General features: G+C 41.9%; 1 protein-coding gene across 1 annotated transcript in view; it reads right to left on the reverse strand.

The window, feature by feature from the left end:
* Positions 1-232: 232 nt before the first annotated feature.
* The window catches only part of LOC126187949 (26S proteasome regulatory subunit 4), a 34,036-nt gene continuing 14,330 nt past the window's right edge, over positions 233-19,938 (reverse strand). The window contains exons 3-9 of the mRNA XM_049929325.1: positions 5,923-6,047; positions 5,649-5,834; positions 5,452-5,551; positions 2,518-2,732; positions 1,399-1,596; positions 1,019-1,228; positions 233-447 (exon numbers count right to left, since the gene is read on the reverse strand). Coding sequence (XP_049785282.1) covers positions 313-447; positions 1,019-1,228; positions 1,399-1,596; positions 2,518-2,732; positions 5,452-5,551; positions 5,649-5,834; positions 5,923-6,047 — 1,169 coding nt within the window. The 3' untranslated portion in view covers positions 233-312. The remainder of the gene's footprint in view (positions 448-1,018; positions 1,229-1,398; positions 1,597-2,517; positions 2,733-5,451; positions 5,552-5,648; positions 5,835-5,922; positions 6,048-19,938) is intronic.

Consider the following 19,938-nt stretch of genomic DNA (forward strand, 5'->3'; position numbering starts at 1 on the left):
ATAAATAAAATTGTTTACAAACCCTATAATGTATAAAACAAATAATTTCTTTATTGTATCAGTGAAAGTATCCACTCTTTTTTGTAATTTTCTTCTAAAAAAACAGATGTAAAGTAAAAGTATAAAATTCCAGACAAGTTGGACTGTTTTATATTGCTGAATTAGTTCAGTTTACTCTAACGGAAAAACACTGATCTAAGAATATTAATGACGGTCTGAAATAATGTACAGGTTATCAAAATGGATAGTGTGTATGTTTTATTAACAATCATGGTGAGAACTCTTGACTTCACATAACAAATGATGTTCTTATTACAGGTATAAACCTTCAGGTGTACCTTCCTTCTTCCTATACAAAACATTTTCTTTCGATTTTCTGAAATCTTCATTTGTAACCTTCATTCTTCTTTCCCGTAATGCCATAAGACCTGCTTCTGTACAGATGGCCTGAAATTTGAAATTATGATTATTTCCTTTGCTAGTAAACCAGACAACTGTAATGTCACATATGAAGTCTATTGAACAGAACCATTACAACACACAGAATCACAAACTTGAGGCAGTAGTGATGCATGCTTTATTATAAACGTGAATTTGAATTCAAGCTACACAGTATCTATGGCAAATTTCGATTGTTCCCTCTTTCAAGTAACTCACTTCTCCAGTTTAGCCTCCCTTTTCTTAGATAATCATTCCTCCCCCAACAAATGTTTAGATTCAACTGTTAGTTGCATAAATTACTATGAAATGTTATCCCAAGTTTTAAAACAGATTTTGCCAAATGGTTATATCACTGGTAGCTCAAACACACTCCCGAGAGGGGGGGGGGGGGGGGGGGAGATGAGTTCAATAACTCATTTATATTTAATATAAGCTAAAGTAGCAATGGTCTTATCCCAAATCTTTACTACTTCTAATTATATTGTTCTTTATTTTGTTGTTGAGTGTTGAATCGTAAGAACAGCAGTTGCATCCGATTTCAGGCACCAGAGTTCAATATTTTGTGGAAAATGGTTACCTTAATATCAGCACCAGAGAGGTCATCCTTAGCCATTATAAGTTCTGTGAGATTAACATCTTCAGCAAGAGTCATTCTTGATGTATGTATGTTAAATATCCTTCTCTTGGTTTTTTCATCTGGCAATGGAAATTCTATTTTTCTATCTATCCTTCCAGGCCGAATTAGAGCAGGGTCTAGTGTTTCTATGCGATTTGTTGCCATAACAACCTGCAAGTAAAATATTATGTAATAATAACCTATCCTAAGACCAGATATGAATCATATATTGATCAATATGTCAAAAATGTTAAATGTTTCAAAACTTATGGAAATTGTGGCTTATTAGTGTGTAGTAAAAGAATTTTGAGCTTAATAAATTTTATTTTTGTATTTACTACCTTCACATCTCCCCTTGAATCAAAGCCATCCAATTGATTCAACAACTCTAACATTGTTCTCTGGATTTCTCTTTCACCACCAGAATTAGAATCATATCGTTTAGTCCCAACAGCATCAATTTCGTCAATGAAAACTATGGAGGGTGCATGTTCTTCCGCAACCCTGAATAATTCTCTAACCAGTTTTGGGCCATCACCCTAAAATTAAGAAATTAGTTTACATTACAACATAAACATGAAAGCTACTTTGAATAAAACAGGTGGTCATTGTATTTGTTAGTTACAACAAGGAATAAATAAATAAATAAATAAATAATAGAAATCTTTTTTGAGGTCCGGTCAGCTCAATGCATCAAGTTCCTCTTCTCTACAATTAAGTTTAACTGTAGCTGAAAACTAAATTCATATGTTTTAAAAATGAGGTGTAAGTACTGAAAAACCTTAACCATTTTAAATTACCAAAGGAGATTAATGCTAATAATATATGCAACAGCTTCTCAAGTCTGTTGCAATGTCACTTTTGACTAGTGTGGCATATGTTCCCTTTCAGTACTTGCTGAATTTTCTGCCAATAAAAACTTAATTCGTACTGAAGCAGTATTTAATGACATTCCATCCCGTCTCATACCAGTTAAATTTTAATGATACGAAATGTTTTACAAATGCAACAGCACTGATGCTTAGCAAACTTGCAGACATGGGCTGAAGAATTAGCATCTGGAAACAAAATCTATTGGTATTGTTTTCTTTTTATTGCCATGGATTTATGGTCTCCATGATCAATAAGAATATGAAAACCCTTCTCCACCATTAACAGTTTCAAAGTAAAATAAATTACTTCAGTATGCTTCAAAGATATCATCGAATGATGACCCCATATGAGTCATTAACATCTTTGCACATTAACTTCTCTGCAGAACAATGTGTTTTCTTTTAAATCAATTAGGGCTCAAACACTACATCTACACAATTTTTCATTATGCTGGTTCCATATATAAAAATCCAACAATGCACAAGTAAATTGCTTATTAGTATCAGTATTCTAACAGTCAAAGCTTCAAAAATTTTGTTCAAAGATAAAATGAATATTTTGAAAAATATTTGTGCTAGAATACTTACCAAATATTTCTGGATTAGTTCAGAACCTACAACACGTAAGAAGGTAGCCGATGTCTGATTTGCCACAGCCTTTGCTAAGAGTGTCTTTCCTGTGCCAGGAGGACCATATAAAATGACACCTTTAGGTGGTTTTATGCCCATTTCTTCATAATACTCTGGATGAGTAAGTGGAAGTTCCACAGACTCCTTTATTTCCTGAATCTGAGTGTCCAGACCTGCAGAATTTAAAAACATAATGAGTTGTCCACATCAGAAAAGAAGTGCTGATCTTGTAGTTTACAGTTCTCTGCCACTGTTTTACAGTAATTTTCCTTTCGAAGCATTACACCGTAAGTAGTGGAGGAGACCCACTAATAAACTAGGAGGAAGCAATTTGAATAACCAGTATCAGCTCCCACAACTGGTGGAAAAATGTTCTACTTCTGACCAGTAGCTCAGAACTGAAGATTGCTGATGACTCAGAAGATACAGAGGAGCAGTGAACAGTTTAAAAAGGCTGCATATTTAAGAGAATTACAATACAATAATTCTGTTGTCTGTCATCACTGACTGTCAAGTCTTCTACTGCACAATTCTCCAAGATGTGGACAAGTATGACACGGATATGCCGAGTGGCGTGATAACAATTGTGTGATACGTTTATGACTTGAGGGTCTTTCGTTTCATTCCCAGAGATGCTCCAGCTGAGGTGGACAGGCAGATAAAAAAAAAAAAAGCTACATTCCTCTTCTATGGGAGGCGGGGAGGGGGGCACACCTCACTCACTCAACTGGCAAATATTTACTAAGTACACATGCATCTGCATTCAAGGACTCACATCGAATAACAATATATGATTAATTCTCCATTAACGCCAAGCCAACAGAGAGGGCAAAAAAAGATAATTTCTTTGTTTGGTTGAATTTACAAATTAATAATACATTAATTTGTTTAACCACATGTGGTTCCTTATTAGCCAATTCTTTTAGGTAAGATGATCTTAATTTTATAAATTTGATCACTGTTGGTCTATCCTCAGCAATCTGGTACCCTGTAATCATTTAAAAGTCTGATAGGACAGGAAAGTCACTATATCTGGCATCCAACATGGGGCTAACTAAAGCAACCAATAAAATATACATCTGATACGAAACTTCCTGGCAGATTAATACTGGGAGCTGGACCTTAGTTGAACAAATAAGCTAACAGTTACAACTCTCCAACTGCCCACACAGATTTACTTCTGCCAGTATCTTTCCCCATCTTTCAAGCAGCTATACAGAAGTGTTCTCTCTCTCTCTCTCTCTCTCTCTCTCTCTCTCTCTCTCTCTCTCTCTCTCTGTGCGTGCGTGCGTGCACGTGCACATGGGGGAGTTTACATACAGAGAAAATTGGCTGAAAGTATTTATTTAAATAAGTGACTATTGTAAAGATGGGGTTTGATGCATTTCACGGAAGAGCTGCTATGAAGTTTGGAAGGTAGGGGAGTAAATCTGCGAGGGAAGGATTTGAGTCATGACTCAATAGCTAAGTTGGTAAGAAAATTGCCTACAAAAGGTTCTGGGTTTGAGTCTCAGTCCAGCACTGTTTTAAGCTGCCTGGAAATTTGACAACACAGCATATTCCACTGCAGAGTGGAAAATTCATTCTGGATACATCTGTTATGTTTGCTACAGACCAAATTATGCTACACATTGTATCTGCTGTATAAGCAATGCTGAAGCCAAACAGCTTACTTCAGAAATGGAAACCATATGTAATATATCATTTTTTCCCAGTATATGACAAATTTATCATTTCATCACAAACTGAGCTCGTTACATCATGTCAGTAACCAAAACATTATCAATTTTTGCTGACTTTCAGAAATGTGGGCATTGGAGCTCATGTGGTAGACAAGCTATGCCTGTCTGCTTTATTTAATACTATGGCCCACAACTTGCATAAGTTAATTCCATATATCTAAATACAGCAGGGCACTCTGTAACAGATGAACAGAATATAGCAGAAACTGATTGCAAGAATATTTTATGTCAGAACGGAAAAAAAACATTGATATTGGTTTAAATCACCTTATGCACATCTGATTTGTTTGTGCACTGGCAAATATGCTCCTTCATTTAATATTGTGTAATTCCCCCCTGGGCTTGATAACCACATGGATTCAGCTAGGAAGTGAATCCACATGGTTGTGCTGGTACATTGCATCCAGGTTAAGCCACTCGCAGATTTGATCAAGCAAATCCACCAAATTGTGGGGATGCTGGTGTCAGCATTTTACTCACTGTCTCCAACATGTCGCACAGATTTTCTATGGGGTTCAAGTCTGGTGATATTGCAGGCCTACTGAGATGTAATAGGGAGGGGGGGGGGGGGGGGGGGGGAGAATGGTCAGTAAATCAAATATTCTTCCAGTTTTTCCAGCCAGATGGTCTTTGCTGCGGCCGTCTTTATGTGCCTGTGTGAGCAATGACGTCTTGCAAGTTGAGTGACTCCAAAAATTCATTTCATGCAGTTCCCTTCACAATGTTCTCTCATTAACAGCTTGGGATTGACCTGTCTTCACTGCCTACAGCAATTCCTGTAGTATTTGGAAGCGATTTTGATTTGCACGTCGTGAAAAGCATCTTCGGCCCCTGTCAGTCTGAATCTTTTCCCAACCACAATTCTGACATTGTGTTTCATGGCCACATGCATTACCCCACTGCTTGTAGACATGTTGAATAGTCCACTCGAAAACACAAACAAGTCCAGCGATCTTCAAACACTATGTGGCCATAGATATGGACAGACACAACTACCCCATTTTGCCACTCTGTCACATCTTTATACCTACCCATCTGAAAAGTTAGTATGCATAAATACAGTAGCAAAAAACTGAGAATGACAAGAAAAACATCAAACTGAAAATTTGCTTTAGGACTAGACCTACAAGTTGTGCAGAAAAATGGTTACCTCCAATGTCTGCATATGTTTCCTGTGGGGCCTTCTCTAATTTCATCACAGTAACCATAGGATCGGTGTCATCTGACAAAACTCCAACTACGGCATGAACCTATTATCAACAGGTCAAAAAATGTAATATAAAAACAGGCTTTCAAATACATTATAAAGTAAATGTAATTATACTTTCCGCAATTAACAAATTTTACCTTGTGATTCAATAGCACAGAGCATCCTGGTTCCAACTGGTCTTTGTCGACAAATGACAGAATACTAACGTAATGTTCACTGCCAACACTTGTAGAAACAATTGCATGATTGTCGTCAATTATTTCTTCTAGCGTTCCGACTGACATAGGAGTTCCTCGTAAATCATCAACCTTTGATCTTTCCTCCTAAAAAGCAATGATCAAAGTAAGTTAATTAAAGGAACAAAAAAGCAAAATTTGTCATAGGGAGGCATATACAGCAAATGATATACACCTCAATTTTTTCTTCTTGTGGTTTCAGTCTTTCTTGATTGCGAATGAATTCCTCCTCCATCAATAAGTAGTCTTTAATTCTTTCCAACTTCAAAAGTTTCAAGCGGCATCTTGTATGCGGCGTTACTGGAAAAAAAAAAAAAGGGAATAATGACAAGCTTTTCCCTACTATTGTTACAGATTTCATAATATTATCATCCCTACAGGAAAATCACTACTCAACATATAACAGTTAAGAATTGCACAGGGACTGCTCTAAAAACAGTTTGCAAATTCTTGCTTTGTGGAACATTGCCTTAATATCATTCAGTTTATCATTTATAAACTCTTACTTGCACAACATGCCTCTCTTTCCTCCATTAGCTAACACAGCCATCTCCAAGGACCCCAAGAGGTTACTTTCACTTTGAGTAGTGGTGAGAAATAACACAGGATCATACCTAAGATGTAAAACAGACATGAAAGTAACTGGATCTTGGATACCTCAAAAATGTTTACCACCTGAAAAGGTTTAGGTGTCATGGCGTAATAAGATCCCAGTGCAGAACCACACTCAACTTCTTAACCTGAATTACTTATAACATTTAAGGCAGACATACCTCAGCATATCAGTAAGTGATTATGTTTTGCAAACACATGAAATTTGTGGTTGAGGACCATTTGAGACTTGTATGACTGCTGCATTCTCTCTGAGTCAGAAAGCTGGTATAGCGATAGTTCACCAACACCTAACTTGCCAAATTCCAATTTTGTTCTGTCATAGCTAAGCTCATCAAGCATATGTTGAGTAAATTTGAAACAATAAGCCTGACCTGGGTTAGACTATGTGGTATATCAAAACCACAAACCTTACAAACAAGTGCAGCATAAGGTCTTAAGACACTAACACCAGGAGTTAATTTGTTTGCAAGTGCTGCAGTCAGACTTTTTTCTTTGTTTGAACACAAAATTTACTTTATCTAGTAGCTGCTATTGACATGTAACTGGGCTGAGTACTCTAGAAATGAATTCCTTTCTTATCTGAGCACAATACCTCTAGGTTTGGTCAGGAATAATAAGAAACCAAGAACAGTGGATGAACAATGTGGAAAAAACAATAGAGGCCCTTCACTGGTTTTTAGTAGTTATGCATTGTTAAAAATTGAACCAAAGTTCAGAATGGATGTTGCTGTTGCATCGCTACCGAATTGTGACAACTTTCTGCGAACAGTAATTTTGGAAACTTTCATACTGTTTCTCAGACACAAATTGCTACACACACATTTATTATTTATCATACAGCTTGTTGGCATGTTATAAACAAACATTGAGAGCATTTATGTACTCTATTGACTTTGGAGTTTCCAGTAGGAAGTCTTCAGACCTACCATTATAATGATCTTGTACGGCATTCTTCTATGACGACTCAGATGATCTATGGTTCTCCGCAATCACAAAGTGGGGAAGACTGCTTACCTCATTTGTTGTTGTTGTTGTTGTTGGTGGTGGTGGTAATATAGAGTGGAATCTGTCTGTATCACCAACATCTTGATGGATAGGTAAATTTTTATTATCTATTATCTTTTTGTCTATGAGACCATTGATGTGTAGAAGTTGTGAGAATGGAATATGGCTTAATACTGGGAGCCATTCTGTAGGTGTTGATTTGATAACAGCAACAATCATTCTCATCACGTTATTTCATTGGAGAGCTACCTTTTGTACATATGGGTTGTCTAACCAGATTGGGCCAAAATATTCAGCAGCTGAGAAGACAAGACCAAGAGCAGAACAACATAGGGCTGACGCTGATGTTCCCCCAAGTATACCACATAGCTTCTGAATGTTGTTTGCAATACATACAATTAACCTTCTACAAATAAGGCCACATATTTTACAAACTCAAGAAAAACAGTTAACAAAAAATAAGGAGTGGAAGATGTAGTTTGTCACAGATGTGCAAAGAACAAGAAGAAAAAGGTGTGAGGTAGTAGTGCCGAACAGCTTGACTACCTCACTATTAAAGAGTAAAAATCTGTGCAAGAAATCTGATGTTACATTACACAAGAGACTTCGTAACTGCAGAATGAAATATACCTTTTTACAACAGCAATACCAGTTACAAAACTTTCATTACTTTATGGTGTGTGTGTGTGTGTGTGTGTGTGTGTGTGTGTGTGTGTGTGTGTGTGTGTGTGTGTGTTCAATAGATTAAAAATGTTGCTGTCCTTCTGGAGTCAGCTCATTACCAGGATACACACTACTATATCAAGCTTAACCTAAATTTTATTACATTAGTAATGTGACATTCTGTAGTTTTGCTTAAATTTTGCACTTGTGTTTCAAGGGCTTGTTGCCTAATGTATGAAATATTCATAATTACATTATATAACAAATATAAATTAGTAAAAGTGTATGTGGTAGTAATCCTTTCTCACTTCTCTCTCACACACTGTTACTGCTATATGCTGCTACTTAAGTTCTCCAAGGTCCAGTAAATTATCATAAACATTATGTAATGATAGAATTTGGTTATGGCATTTTGTAGATTATTTTCACATACAGTTTGTCACTACATTCAAGCCAAACAACAACAAATAAGGAACACGAGGAGTTTGTGCTCTGGGGACATTTAACTTCCAAATTAATCATTAAAAAATATTTTCAAACTGTTAATTTCACATATGAGAACAATGAAACAAAGTGATGTTACACTGCAAAGTCCAGGTTGGAATATCAACAGTTCTGAAAAGGATAGATAGCTACCCACCATAAAGATGACAAGTCGAGTTGCACACAGGCACAACAAAAAGACTATCACACATTAAGCTTTTGCCCAAATCCTTCTTCAGAAAAGTAAGGAAAATGCACACACATTCACACAAGCATACACTAATCACACACACATGACAACTATCCCCAGCCACAACTCTTGCGTTAATGAAAGCAGCAATTGGGAGTGGGGGGCAACGAAGGGGGAGGGATACCAAAGTACATGTGGGGGGAGAGAAGAACACTGTCTGATGGAGCAAGAAGTGACTAGAAGGCAGCAGGACAAGACTGCCACAGGCAGTGCAATGGGACTGTGTGGGTGGAAGTGGGAGTAGGAAGTGGAGATGGGGAAGACCAGAGAGAGGAAAAGACTGGTGGGTGCATTGGCAGAAAGCAAGCACAATGAGGGTGAGGGGGTATGAAATGAAAGTAAGTTATGGGACAGAGGGGGCAGAAACAGTTGGCTATAGGGTGTGGAGATGGTAGGTTATCATAGTTCACGGCCGGGATAATTTTGGGAGCAGAGAGAGATTGTAAAGGTAAGTCCCATCAGCACATTTAGGAAAAGCTGGTGGTGCAGGGAAGGATCCAAATAGCCCAGGTTGTAAAGCAGCCATAATCAAGCATTTTATGTTCAGCTGCATGTTGTGCCACAGGGTGGTCAAATTTGCTCTTGGCCACAGTTTGGGAGTAGCCATTCACAACCTGGTGGACAGCTGTTTGTTAATCATAACAATAGAAAAAGATGTGCAAAGTCTGCAGTAGAGTCGGTATATGACATGGCTGCTTTAAAAGGTGGCCTAGCCTCTTAAGAGGTTACAATAAGCTGGGTGGATGGATTGGTCAGGTCTTGCAAGGGTCTGGGGTTATGTTTGGCATAGGGATGGTTTAGGATGTTGTGAAAGTTGTGTGGTGACGGAATACCACTTTAGGAGGGCTGGGTAGAATCTTAGATAGGATGCCTCTCATTTCAGGGCATGATGATAGATAATCAAATCCCTGATGAAGGTGTGGTTCAATTGTTCCAGTCCAGGGTGGTACTGGGTGACAAAGGGGGCACTCCTTTGTAAAGGGTTCTTTGGGAGGGGATATGACATGGGAAATCCTTCATCACGTCTTTGACTATCATCATTTATCTGTAGCACTGCCTAATATACTACCTGTTAGAATGACATTCAACTACTTGCAAGTGTTCTCTCCTTCCCTCCTTCCTGAAGTGGTCTTATTGCTCATTTTGGAGGGACCCTGCCTTCCACCACACTTTTCCTCTGAAATGACCACTATTACGTAATAACGGCACTGCTAGGTTCACAAACAGGGTTTATTATCCCTATTACAAATCGGTATAACTTTCCGATTGACAGATAATGAAATGAACAGTCTCTCCATAAGACTCCAAGAGAATTTTGGTTTTATGTTATACATGGATCTCCTTAGTTACAGAGTCCCACAATCACAGACCTACACCATGGAGGGAGCTCCATGGCATGCTGCACTGTTCTGCAGACTGAGCCCCTGCCTGCACACACAATTCAACAATCTCAATTCTGCAGTAAGGGGACATATCACCAACTCACATTTACCAGCACATGCACTTGCACCTTACATTCTATACAAAGAGTGCCTTTCACTCTTCCCCTTCTTTACATCACCATGATCTTAACATCCAACATCCATATAGTTTGATTTGGGGAAAAAAGAATTAGGCCTTGTTACCTATTTACTCGAATCTAAGCCGCACCTGAAAAATGAGACTCGAAATCATGGGAAAAAAAAAAATTTCCCGAATCTAAGCCGCACCTGAAATTTGAGACTCGAAATTCAAGGGGAGAGAAAAGTTTTAGGCCGCACCTCCAAATCGAAACAAAGTTGGTCCATTGTAAGATGAGACACAATTTAGGTCGAATCAATGACAATACAGCTACAGTAGTTTGGTTTGAGTCGTAAGCTTAGCAGTTAACCTTTACCAGGTAGCCATTGCTATGTGTCAGGCACTCCATCGTATTTATACGGGTACCCCCTCCTTTTTCACGTGCTTCATCTGGTTTGAATTGATTGCTTATTTTTTTCTTTGATCTGACAAGCGCTGTTCTCTTTGTTATAGGTGTTTACATCATTCTAAGCCGAAAGTGCATGTGTCATGCACTGTTTGACGCATTCTGATAATGAGTGTTTACGGCCTGTCGCCGCTCGCGGCATGGCTTGCTTTTGTGCACGCTACCGCCGCCTACAATTAAAAAAAAAAAGAAGAATCGTCTCATCAGTGAAACAATGGCAAGAGACTGCTATTTGTTGTTACTTACACTACTGCTTTCTTTGATAACGATCAACAAGAACCAAATAATATACTGCGTATGATAGAAGTTCTGAACTAGAGTTAAGCGAAAATTTTTCTCCGTTTGAAAATCTTTGCAGACGCCTCTTTAGTTGGTTGGTTGGTTGGTTTGGGGAAGGAGACCAGACAGCGTGGTCATCGGTCTCATCGGATTAGGGAAGGACGGGGAAGGAAGTCGGCCGCGCCCTTTCAGAGGAACCATCCCGGCATTTGCCTGGAGTGATTTAGGGAAATCACGGAAAACCTAAATCAGGATGGCCGGATGCAGGATTGAACCGTCGTCCTTCCGAATGTGAGTCCAGTGTGCTAACCACTGCGCCACCTCGCTCGGTGCCTCTTTAGTACATTACATTCTGCACAGAAATTAGTCACCTTAGATTTAAAAATCTAGTCAATTGCCGTGCTTCATTTCTGACTGTATACTATTAGGCATAAGAATAATACGGATATAAACATGACATGGTATGTATATTCTTCCGCGTTTGCTGATGTCTCACTCTAGTTTCGTAGTTTATTAGGCAGACAGGATTTAAATGAGATAGCAGCAAACACGAAACAATACGTGGCAAAATGTTTCTATTTGTATTATTCTTATGGTGAAGAGAATACTGCATGTGATTCACAGTTCATAAAAGTTCCTATTAGCTACCATCTCATCTCACAGGAAGGAAAAAATTCTGAAAGAGTTGGCCATATTGACAAACATCCCAAACAGTCTTGCCAGTCGGATTTTTGTAATACATTGAAATGCTGCTACATTCGAAGATGAACAATACAGAATTTGTATTTACTTCATTGGATAATGTATGAAAATGCAGTGGTTGAAACTCGGGGCGGAGAAAAAAAGCTTGTCTTCCACCTTTTTTGTTTTAATTTATTTACTGACGCAGAGATTTTGGCGCCAGTATTTATCTTTGTGCCTGCAAAACATGCCTGTATAGCGCTACATATATTCGACGGCAGAAGTTAGTTGTGGGGGCACCTACAAACATTTTTCAGAACTTCCGCTTACTTTGCACTCGATTCTAAGCCGCAGGCGGTTTTTTGGATTTAAAAAAAAAAAGTGCGGCTTAGATTCGAGTAAATACGGTAGGTAATGTAGCATTTCTCTGATTTAATGACAACATTGATCATCCATATCTTACAATCCCTCCGTCCAAATCCTCATCATAAATGATTATGAGAATGTCCATGAGAAAAGATCAGACTATGTTGTAATTGAAATTACGATCATTATCTTATAACTGTTTAAGTATAATCAGCAAGATATTACACAGGTAAGTATTATGCCTAAGTATTAAGTTGTTAAGTTCATAGTACACGTTAAGATAGCACCATGTATTTGCAGATATGAATTTCATACTGATATAAATATATTTGGTATTACCTTAAGCTCCTATTCTGTTGGCTCTGCCAGTGTAATATAGGCAGGCATGTGCAATACTTTAAACAATTAATGCATTATTTATAGCAAACACATTTTTATTAGTAGCCTGTGTAATGCTAATATACCAATCTGTTTTTAGCATTATCACCACAAATTACCAGATTTATGATTACTAGTCTAACGTAACAGAAGGCGAAAGTGGTTTGTATTATCAAAATATGCCTGAATCCCTAATATTTAAAACAATATATTTATATGCATAATATGTTAATGATGATGACTGTGTGTGTGTGTGTGTGTAAAGGGGGGGGGGGGGGGGGGGGTAAATTTAAAGAATATAGAAGAAGAGAACAAACAGAAATCAAAAAGGAAGTAATATAACCATGGTTGCCACAAGTTTCCCCAAGTGAAATTACCCGACATTTCCCCGATTTCCAGACAAGTTATAGCATTTTTCCCCTCACAAATTTTGACATCTCAAGGGTAAGTAAAGACATAAGTTGACAAAAAATGTAAGGAGTTCTGTATTTCTAAACATGTGAGCAAAAAAACCTAAGTACTAACATCAACATCTTTTGTAATGAGCTGTTTTTGGATAAAGAAAGCAAGCCAAATTGCACACGAGGTGCAACAATAAAGTAATGAGACTGATTTTATTTGCAAGATTTGGCAACCCTACAGGCTTGCGTAGGCATAATATCTTTGATCTTCATCTATAAGCTGCATCTAGTCAAAGCGGCACATCGATGCAACTGCTCAGTCGTGAGTTGTGCTTTAATAAGTTAGAACGTGTTTCTGTCTCTCGTGACAGAAATGGAACAGCATAATAATTCGCAACAGTATGCCATTTCTTTTTGCATTAAATTGGATGAAAATGCGACGACAACTTACGGTAAGCTTCAGAAGGCTTTTGCAGACGAGGTTATGTCAAGAGCTCAAGTTTTTCATTGGCATAAAACGTTTAGTGAAGGCAGAACAAATGTTGAAGATGAAAACCGCAGTGGACGACCATCAACTTCATGTATGGATGTGATCTAGGCCAGGGTTCGTGAATTCGTACAATCTGATCAAAGATTATCCGTGAAAATGACTGCAGAACTGAACATCAATCGAGAAATGGTTCGGCTAATAATAACTGAAGATCTTGGTATGAGAAAGATTTGTGCAAAAATGGTCCCCAAAAACCTCACACCACAACAGCAAGAAACATGGAAAAATGTGGCAGCCGATCTGTTAGAGCAAACGGAAATCAATCCAGAATTTTTGAGCCGTGTTATCACTGGTGATAATGGATGGTTTTTCAGTACGATCCAGAGACGAAACACCAAAGTTCGCAATGGTGCTCAAAAAAAAAAAAAAGGTCGCATGTAAAAGTCAAAAGTGAAATGCATGCTAGTGTGCTTCTTTGATTCCAAGGGAATTGTTCATAGAGTGGGTGCCTCCTGGACAAACAGTTAACCAATATTACTACAAAGAAATTTTAGAAAGACTTCATAAAAAGAGTTCTTCATGTCTGTGCCAACATTGCTGATAATTGGATTCTGCATCACGATAATGCGCCATCCCATACTGCTCTGTCAGTACGGCAATTTTTAACCACAAAACAAATTTCAGTACTACCACAGCCACCTTATTCACCAGATATCTCTCCGTGTGACTTTTTTCTATTACAAGAGTCAAAACGGCGGTCAAGGGACAAAATTTTCAAACAACACAAGATCTCCAAAAAGCTGTGACGAGGGTCTTGGTGGTTATTACAGAAGATGAGTTCCAGAAATGTTACCATCAATGGCACAAGTGCTGGAAAAAGTGTGAGCAATCAGAAGGGAACTACTTTGAAGGAGACAACACTAAACTTGACTAAAACGGTAAGCAGCATTTTTTTCACATCAGTCTCATTACTTTATTGTCGCACCTCGTATATGTTTTATTAAGTGTGTGTGTGTGTGTGTGTGTGTGTGTGTGTGTGTGTGTGGTTTGAGGTTTTCGGGCACTAAACAGCGTGGTCATCAGCACCCAAACGCATAGAAACAGGAACACATGCAGTGAAGGGACGAAGACGGACACCGAACAAGGAGAACAGCTAAAAGACACAGACCTGACGCAGTTCCAAATCCTCACATACAGAGGCAAAACAAGAGGAGAAGAAACGCACTAAAAGAGGAAAGGAAACACAAGAAAAAGAGAACAGAAATCGAAGTGAAACAAGTAGGTAATCATGACTGGCGGACCTCTTACCTAAAGCCTGGGTGAGACAGTCACCCAGCAGCACATTAAAATCCTCTCCCTAAAATCCGAGGCAACAAATTGGACAGGACACAAAACTGTAAGGCCTTAACCACAGTCGTTGCGTCGTCTTGCAAAATAGAGGGCAAATCCGGTGGCAAGGAAACCACCGCCCTCTGGTCAGAGAATAAAGGACGGTCAAGTAAAATGTGGCGGACCGTAATCTGGACGCCACAAGCACTGCAGATTGGGGGGTCCTCCTGCCAGAGTAAACAACCGTGCGTTAAAGGACTGTGCCCAATGCGGAGGCGAGTGAGGAGAACCTCATCCCGCCTGCATGACTGGTAGGACGTACGCCATGGCCGCGTGGTGGCCTTGACCAGACGCAGCTTATTTTCACCGACTGCCAGCCACTCCTCTTCCCATTGACACATAACACGAAAACGCAAAAGGGAGGTAACAGCATGGAGGGAGACGGCACATTCAACAACGTGAGGGAGGGAACATGCATCTTTGGCACATCCGCCAGTTCGTTTCCCCTAATTCCCACATGCCCGGGCAGAAAGAAAACTCCTTCCCCTGCCGTTGCAGGTGGAGTAGGGCATCATGGATGTTCTGGACGACCGTATCCGCTGGGTACAAGTGTTGCATGGTCTGAAGGGCACTCAGGGAGTCAGAACAGATGAGAAACTTAAGACTGGGAACACATCTCATCTGCTCCAATGCCCTCAAGATCGCAAACAATTCGGCATCAAAAATGGTAAACGCTGCAGGAAGCCGTAACTTGACGACTCGATCAGGGAAAACAACAGCACAACCAACAGAGTCCCCATGTTTAGAGCCATCCGTAAATACTGGTACATGGTCGGGATGCTGGTTTAAAATATCATAAAATAAGGAGGTAAAAACAAACGCAGGAGTGCAGCTCCTCCGGTACTCTGACAAGTCTAAAAGGACGCTGGGCCTCTGGAGCAACCAGGATGGCAGACGGGTAAAACCCTGGAGTTGGGGTGCCACACGCTCCACACCAAGGGACTCAAGCAAATGCTTGGCACGAATCCCAAATGGTCTCGTTGCCCTTGGGCGACTGGAAAAAAGAGACGTTCCATAGGCGGTCGGGCAACAGTAGGGTATGCAGGGGAGGTAGGACAGGCAAGGAATTGACACACACCCGTCGCACCATGAGGAGTTTCCGCCGGATGGCGAGCGGCGGTTCCCCTGCCTCAGCACACAGGCTGGGGATGGGACTGGTACGGAAGGCACCAGTAGCCAGCCTGATACCCTCATGGTGTACTGCGTCAAGAATCTTCAGATACGAAGGCCTCGCTGACCCATACACAGTGCATCCATAGTCAAGACGCGACCGGACGAAAGCCCTATAAAACTGCAGCAGACGCGCCCGATCTGCTCCCCAGGACCGATGGCTCAGACACTTCAAAATATTCAGCACCTTCAGGGCCCGCACCTTGAGGTCTTTAAGGTGCGGCAACCACGACAACTTTGAATCAAAAGTGAGGCCCAGGAACCTCACAGTGTCCCTAAAAGGAAGAATGGTGCCCCTCAGACGCAATTCAGGGGAGGTAAAAGCACGTCGAGAACGATTAAAATGAACACACACACATTTGTCTGCAGAAAAGGTAAAACCCGTCTTCGCAGTCCATGTCTCTAATCGCTTTATCGTAAGCTGCAGCTGCCAACTAGCAGTGACAAGACTGGAGGAAGAACAGAAAACAGCAAAATCATCCACAAACAAGGAGCACTGGGCAGGACTCCGGATAGTGGACATGATACTGTTAATGGTGACGGCAAAGAGGGTGACACTTAAAATGCTTCCCTGAGGAACACCATTCTCCTGACGTACAAATCAGATAACACAGTACCAACCCGGTATCGAAAGAGGCAGCGGGAAAGAAAGGACCGAATGAAGATGGGGAGATGGCCACGAAAGCCCCACTGATGGAGTTGATTGAGGATAAGGCGGCGCCAAGTAGTGTCATACGCCTTATTAATGTCAAAGAATACACCTAGACAATGCTGGTTACGTAGGAAGGCCTGCTGGATGGCCGCCTCAAGCAGGGTCAAGTTGTCTATAGTTGAACGACATCTCCGAAAGCCACACTGAGAGTGGCTAAGGAGCTGCCTGGTCTCGAGCAGCCAAACCAGGCAACGGTTGACCATGCATTCCAATGTCTTCCCGACACAGCTCGTCAAAGCAATACTCCGATAACTACTGGGATGCATTCGGTCTTTTCCCGGTTTGAGGAGGGGAATCAAAATCGCCTCCCTCCACGACTCAGGGAACGTGCCAGATGACCATATCATATTAAAGCAATTCAGGAGAACTTCCTTGGATGGCAGCAACAAGTGCTGCAGCATGCTGTACAGGATTTGATCATCACCTGGCGCGGTATCATGAGCCACAGACAGCGCCGAATCCAGTTCCCACATTGTGAAGGGGCAGTTGTAGGGTTCAGAATTTGGAGACCGGAAGTCCAAGTGATCCCTCTCGATGGCAGTGCGGTAGCGGCAGAAATCTGGATCACAGTTAATATTGGCAGTAGATTCGGCAAAATACATGGCCAGTGTCTGGGCAATGTCTCTCGGCGCCGTGAGTAGACAACCCTGATGCAGCAATGCCGTGACAGGTAGTTGGCTGCGTTTCCCGGAAATCCTCCTGATGGCTTCCCATACTTTTGTAGGACTAGTGGAGTGGGAGATGGGAGTTCAGGAACGATTGCCAGGACCGTCATTTACTCTCTTTAATCACTCGCCGCGCTTTGGCTCTTGCCACCCGAAAGGCCGCAAGATTGTCAGCTGAGGGACGGCACTTGAAGCGGCGCAGAGCTGCATGGTGGGCTCGGATGGCTGAGCAGCACTCAGTGTTTCACCAAGGGACAGGGCACCTCTTGGGATGACTTGAGGACCGTGGGATCGACAATTCAGCAGCACGGGAGATCACGGCTGTAACATGGTCAACCCATTCGTGGACGCTGGCACGGTGTTCCAAAACAGCTAAATCGCTGAAAAGTGTCAGCTCTGCAGAGGTGCCACCTGGGCGGCACTGGTAATGCCACAGTTTCATCCAGGAGGCGAATCCAAAGGGGGAAGTGGTCACTAGAATGGAGGTCAGCGGCAACCTCCCACAGAGCAGAATCCGCGAGTGCTGGAGAGCAAAAGGAAAGGTCAATAGCTGACGACGACCCAGAAGCAGTACAGAAATGAGTGGGAGCACCAGAGTTGAGGATGCACAGTTCTTCGGATGCCATGAGGCTTTCCAGAATGCGACCCCTGGGGCAAGTAGTCGTAGAGCCCCATAAGACATTATGAGCATTGAAGTCCCCCAGAAGGAGAAATGGGCGGGGGAGTTGGGTAATAAGGTCTGTGAGAGCCTCAGAGTCTATTGCATCCTGAGGTGGTAAGTAAACGGAACAGATTGTGAGCCTCCGCCCCACAAGAAGGTCAACTGCAACTGCTTGCAAGTCCGTAACGAGAGGGAGCTCAGATGAGTGGTGCATGTCATGGACAAAAACTGCAACACCACCCTTTGCCCTTTCCCCCATCAGATCATCTTTTCGATACACAGTATAGCCCTGTAAAGAAGGAGCATCAGTGGCCCGGAAATGTGTCTCTTGGAGACATAAGCACAAGGGGCGCTCTCGTACAAGGAGTTGTAATTCGGCCACATGCTTCCTGAACCCATTCAGGTTCCACTGTAATATGGGAGCCAGTGATCAGGGTGGCTGAATTTTCACCCTGCCCCTGTGGTTTGGAGGAGAGCCCGTACTGGCCGGAGATTTATTCCTGGGGCGAGAATATCGTCCCCGGTCGACATCAATGTCCATCAGCTCTGATGGCGACCCAAGGGAGATGTCAGATAGTACGATGGCATCGTCATCGGACTGACCCTGACTAGTCTCCTCAGGTGGCAAAACCTTCACCTTCGGCGTCTTCGTCTTGGGGGGCTTAGAATGCAGAACCTTGTCAACAGTTGGAGCTTTACTCGCCTGGGCAGAAGGTGCCATATGGGGAGGGGCAGGAAGTACCCCAATGTCAGCAACCACGGCCTTGTCCGACGTTGTGGGGAGAGCTGCAGGTTGCAAAACACCGCAGCAGCACAAGTGCACTGGCAAACGCAGGTATTAGTGCTGACACTAGCAACCTCCGTTTGTGTAGCAACAGTGGCCAACTGTACCGGTTTCTGCAGAGTGGAAGCGAAAGGTGTTGTAAACACAGGAGGCTGCATGGCCTTACAGAGCTTCTTGGCCTCACCATAGGGGATGCGCTTAGTTGTTTTGATCTCCTGTATCTTCCGTTCCTCGAGATAGATGGGGCAGACCCGGCTCCAGACAGGGTGACTCCCAGAACAATTCACGCACTTCACAGGCGATGAACAATCGGCTCCTTCATGGGCAGGCTGACCACATTTACCACAAGTGGCTATACCATTGCACCCCAACGTAGTATGCCCAAAGCGCTGACATTTAAAACAGCGCATTGGGTTGGGGAAATATGGCCGTACTGGCAAACGTAAGAAACCCGCTTTAACATGCTCTGGGAGTCTCGGGCAATTGAACGTGAGAATAAACGAGTCGGATTTGACTAGGTCACCATCAATTCGTTTCATAATACGCTGCACGTCGACAATACCTCCGTCAGCCCACTCGGATTTCAACTCGTTCTTGGGGATATCCATCAAGTCCCTACATGTCACAACACCCTTACTATAGTTCAAAGTGGAGTGGAGCTCGGTCTCGATAGCGTAATCTCCGAGACAGGTTGCTTTCCTCTTGACGGGAACTAGAAGTTTCAACTAACAAAGTCCCATTGCGCAGACGCTTCACAGATTTCAGTGTTCCTGCAATTCCCTCAAGACCCTTGTGGATGTAAAAGGGAGAAACTCTCTCAAAGCTACTTTCCTTCCGTTTGACAATCAAAAACACATTCTGATTATCAGCATGTGCTCTGTTACGACAGTCTGATAAGTCTCTAGTAACACCAGGCGCTGGAGGACTCCCAGCACGAAGTCGCTTTTTCGATTGGGTGTGTTTTCCTACCAGTGGCCCACCCAATCCACTAGTAGGGGGAAACGTAGAGGTCGAAGGGTCCATTGTGGTCCCACGAGCAGCTAGGGAACTAAAGGTCCGCTCAGACAGAGCCCCGTGTGCCTGAGTAAGCCTTATACAATTGGGGTGCGGCAGGTGCCCCAGAGGTTGCCTGCTTGCGACTGTTCCACCCCAACAGCCATGCATCTTATAGGCGCGCAGCACACCGTAAGATTGAGGGGTTTTTATAGAGGTTTACCTTCCTCGCAATCCAGG

Source organism: Schistocerca cancellata, chromosome 5 (genome assembly GCF_023864275.1).
Source record: "Schistocerca cancellata isolate TAMUIC-IGC-003103 chromosome 5, iqSchCanc2.1, whole genome shotgun sequence".
NCBI classification, from domain to species: Eukaryota; Metazoa; Arthropoda; class Insecta; order Orthoptera; family Acrididae; genus Schistocerca; species Schistocerca cancellata.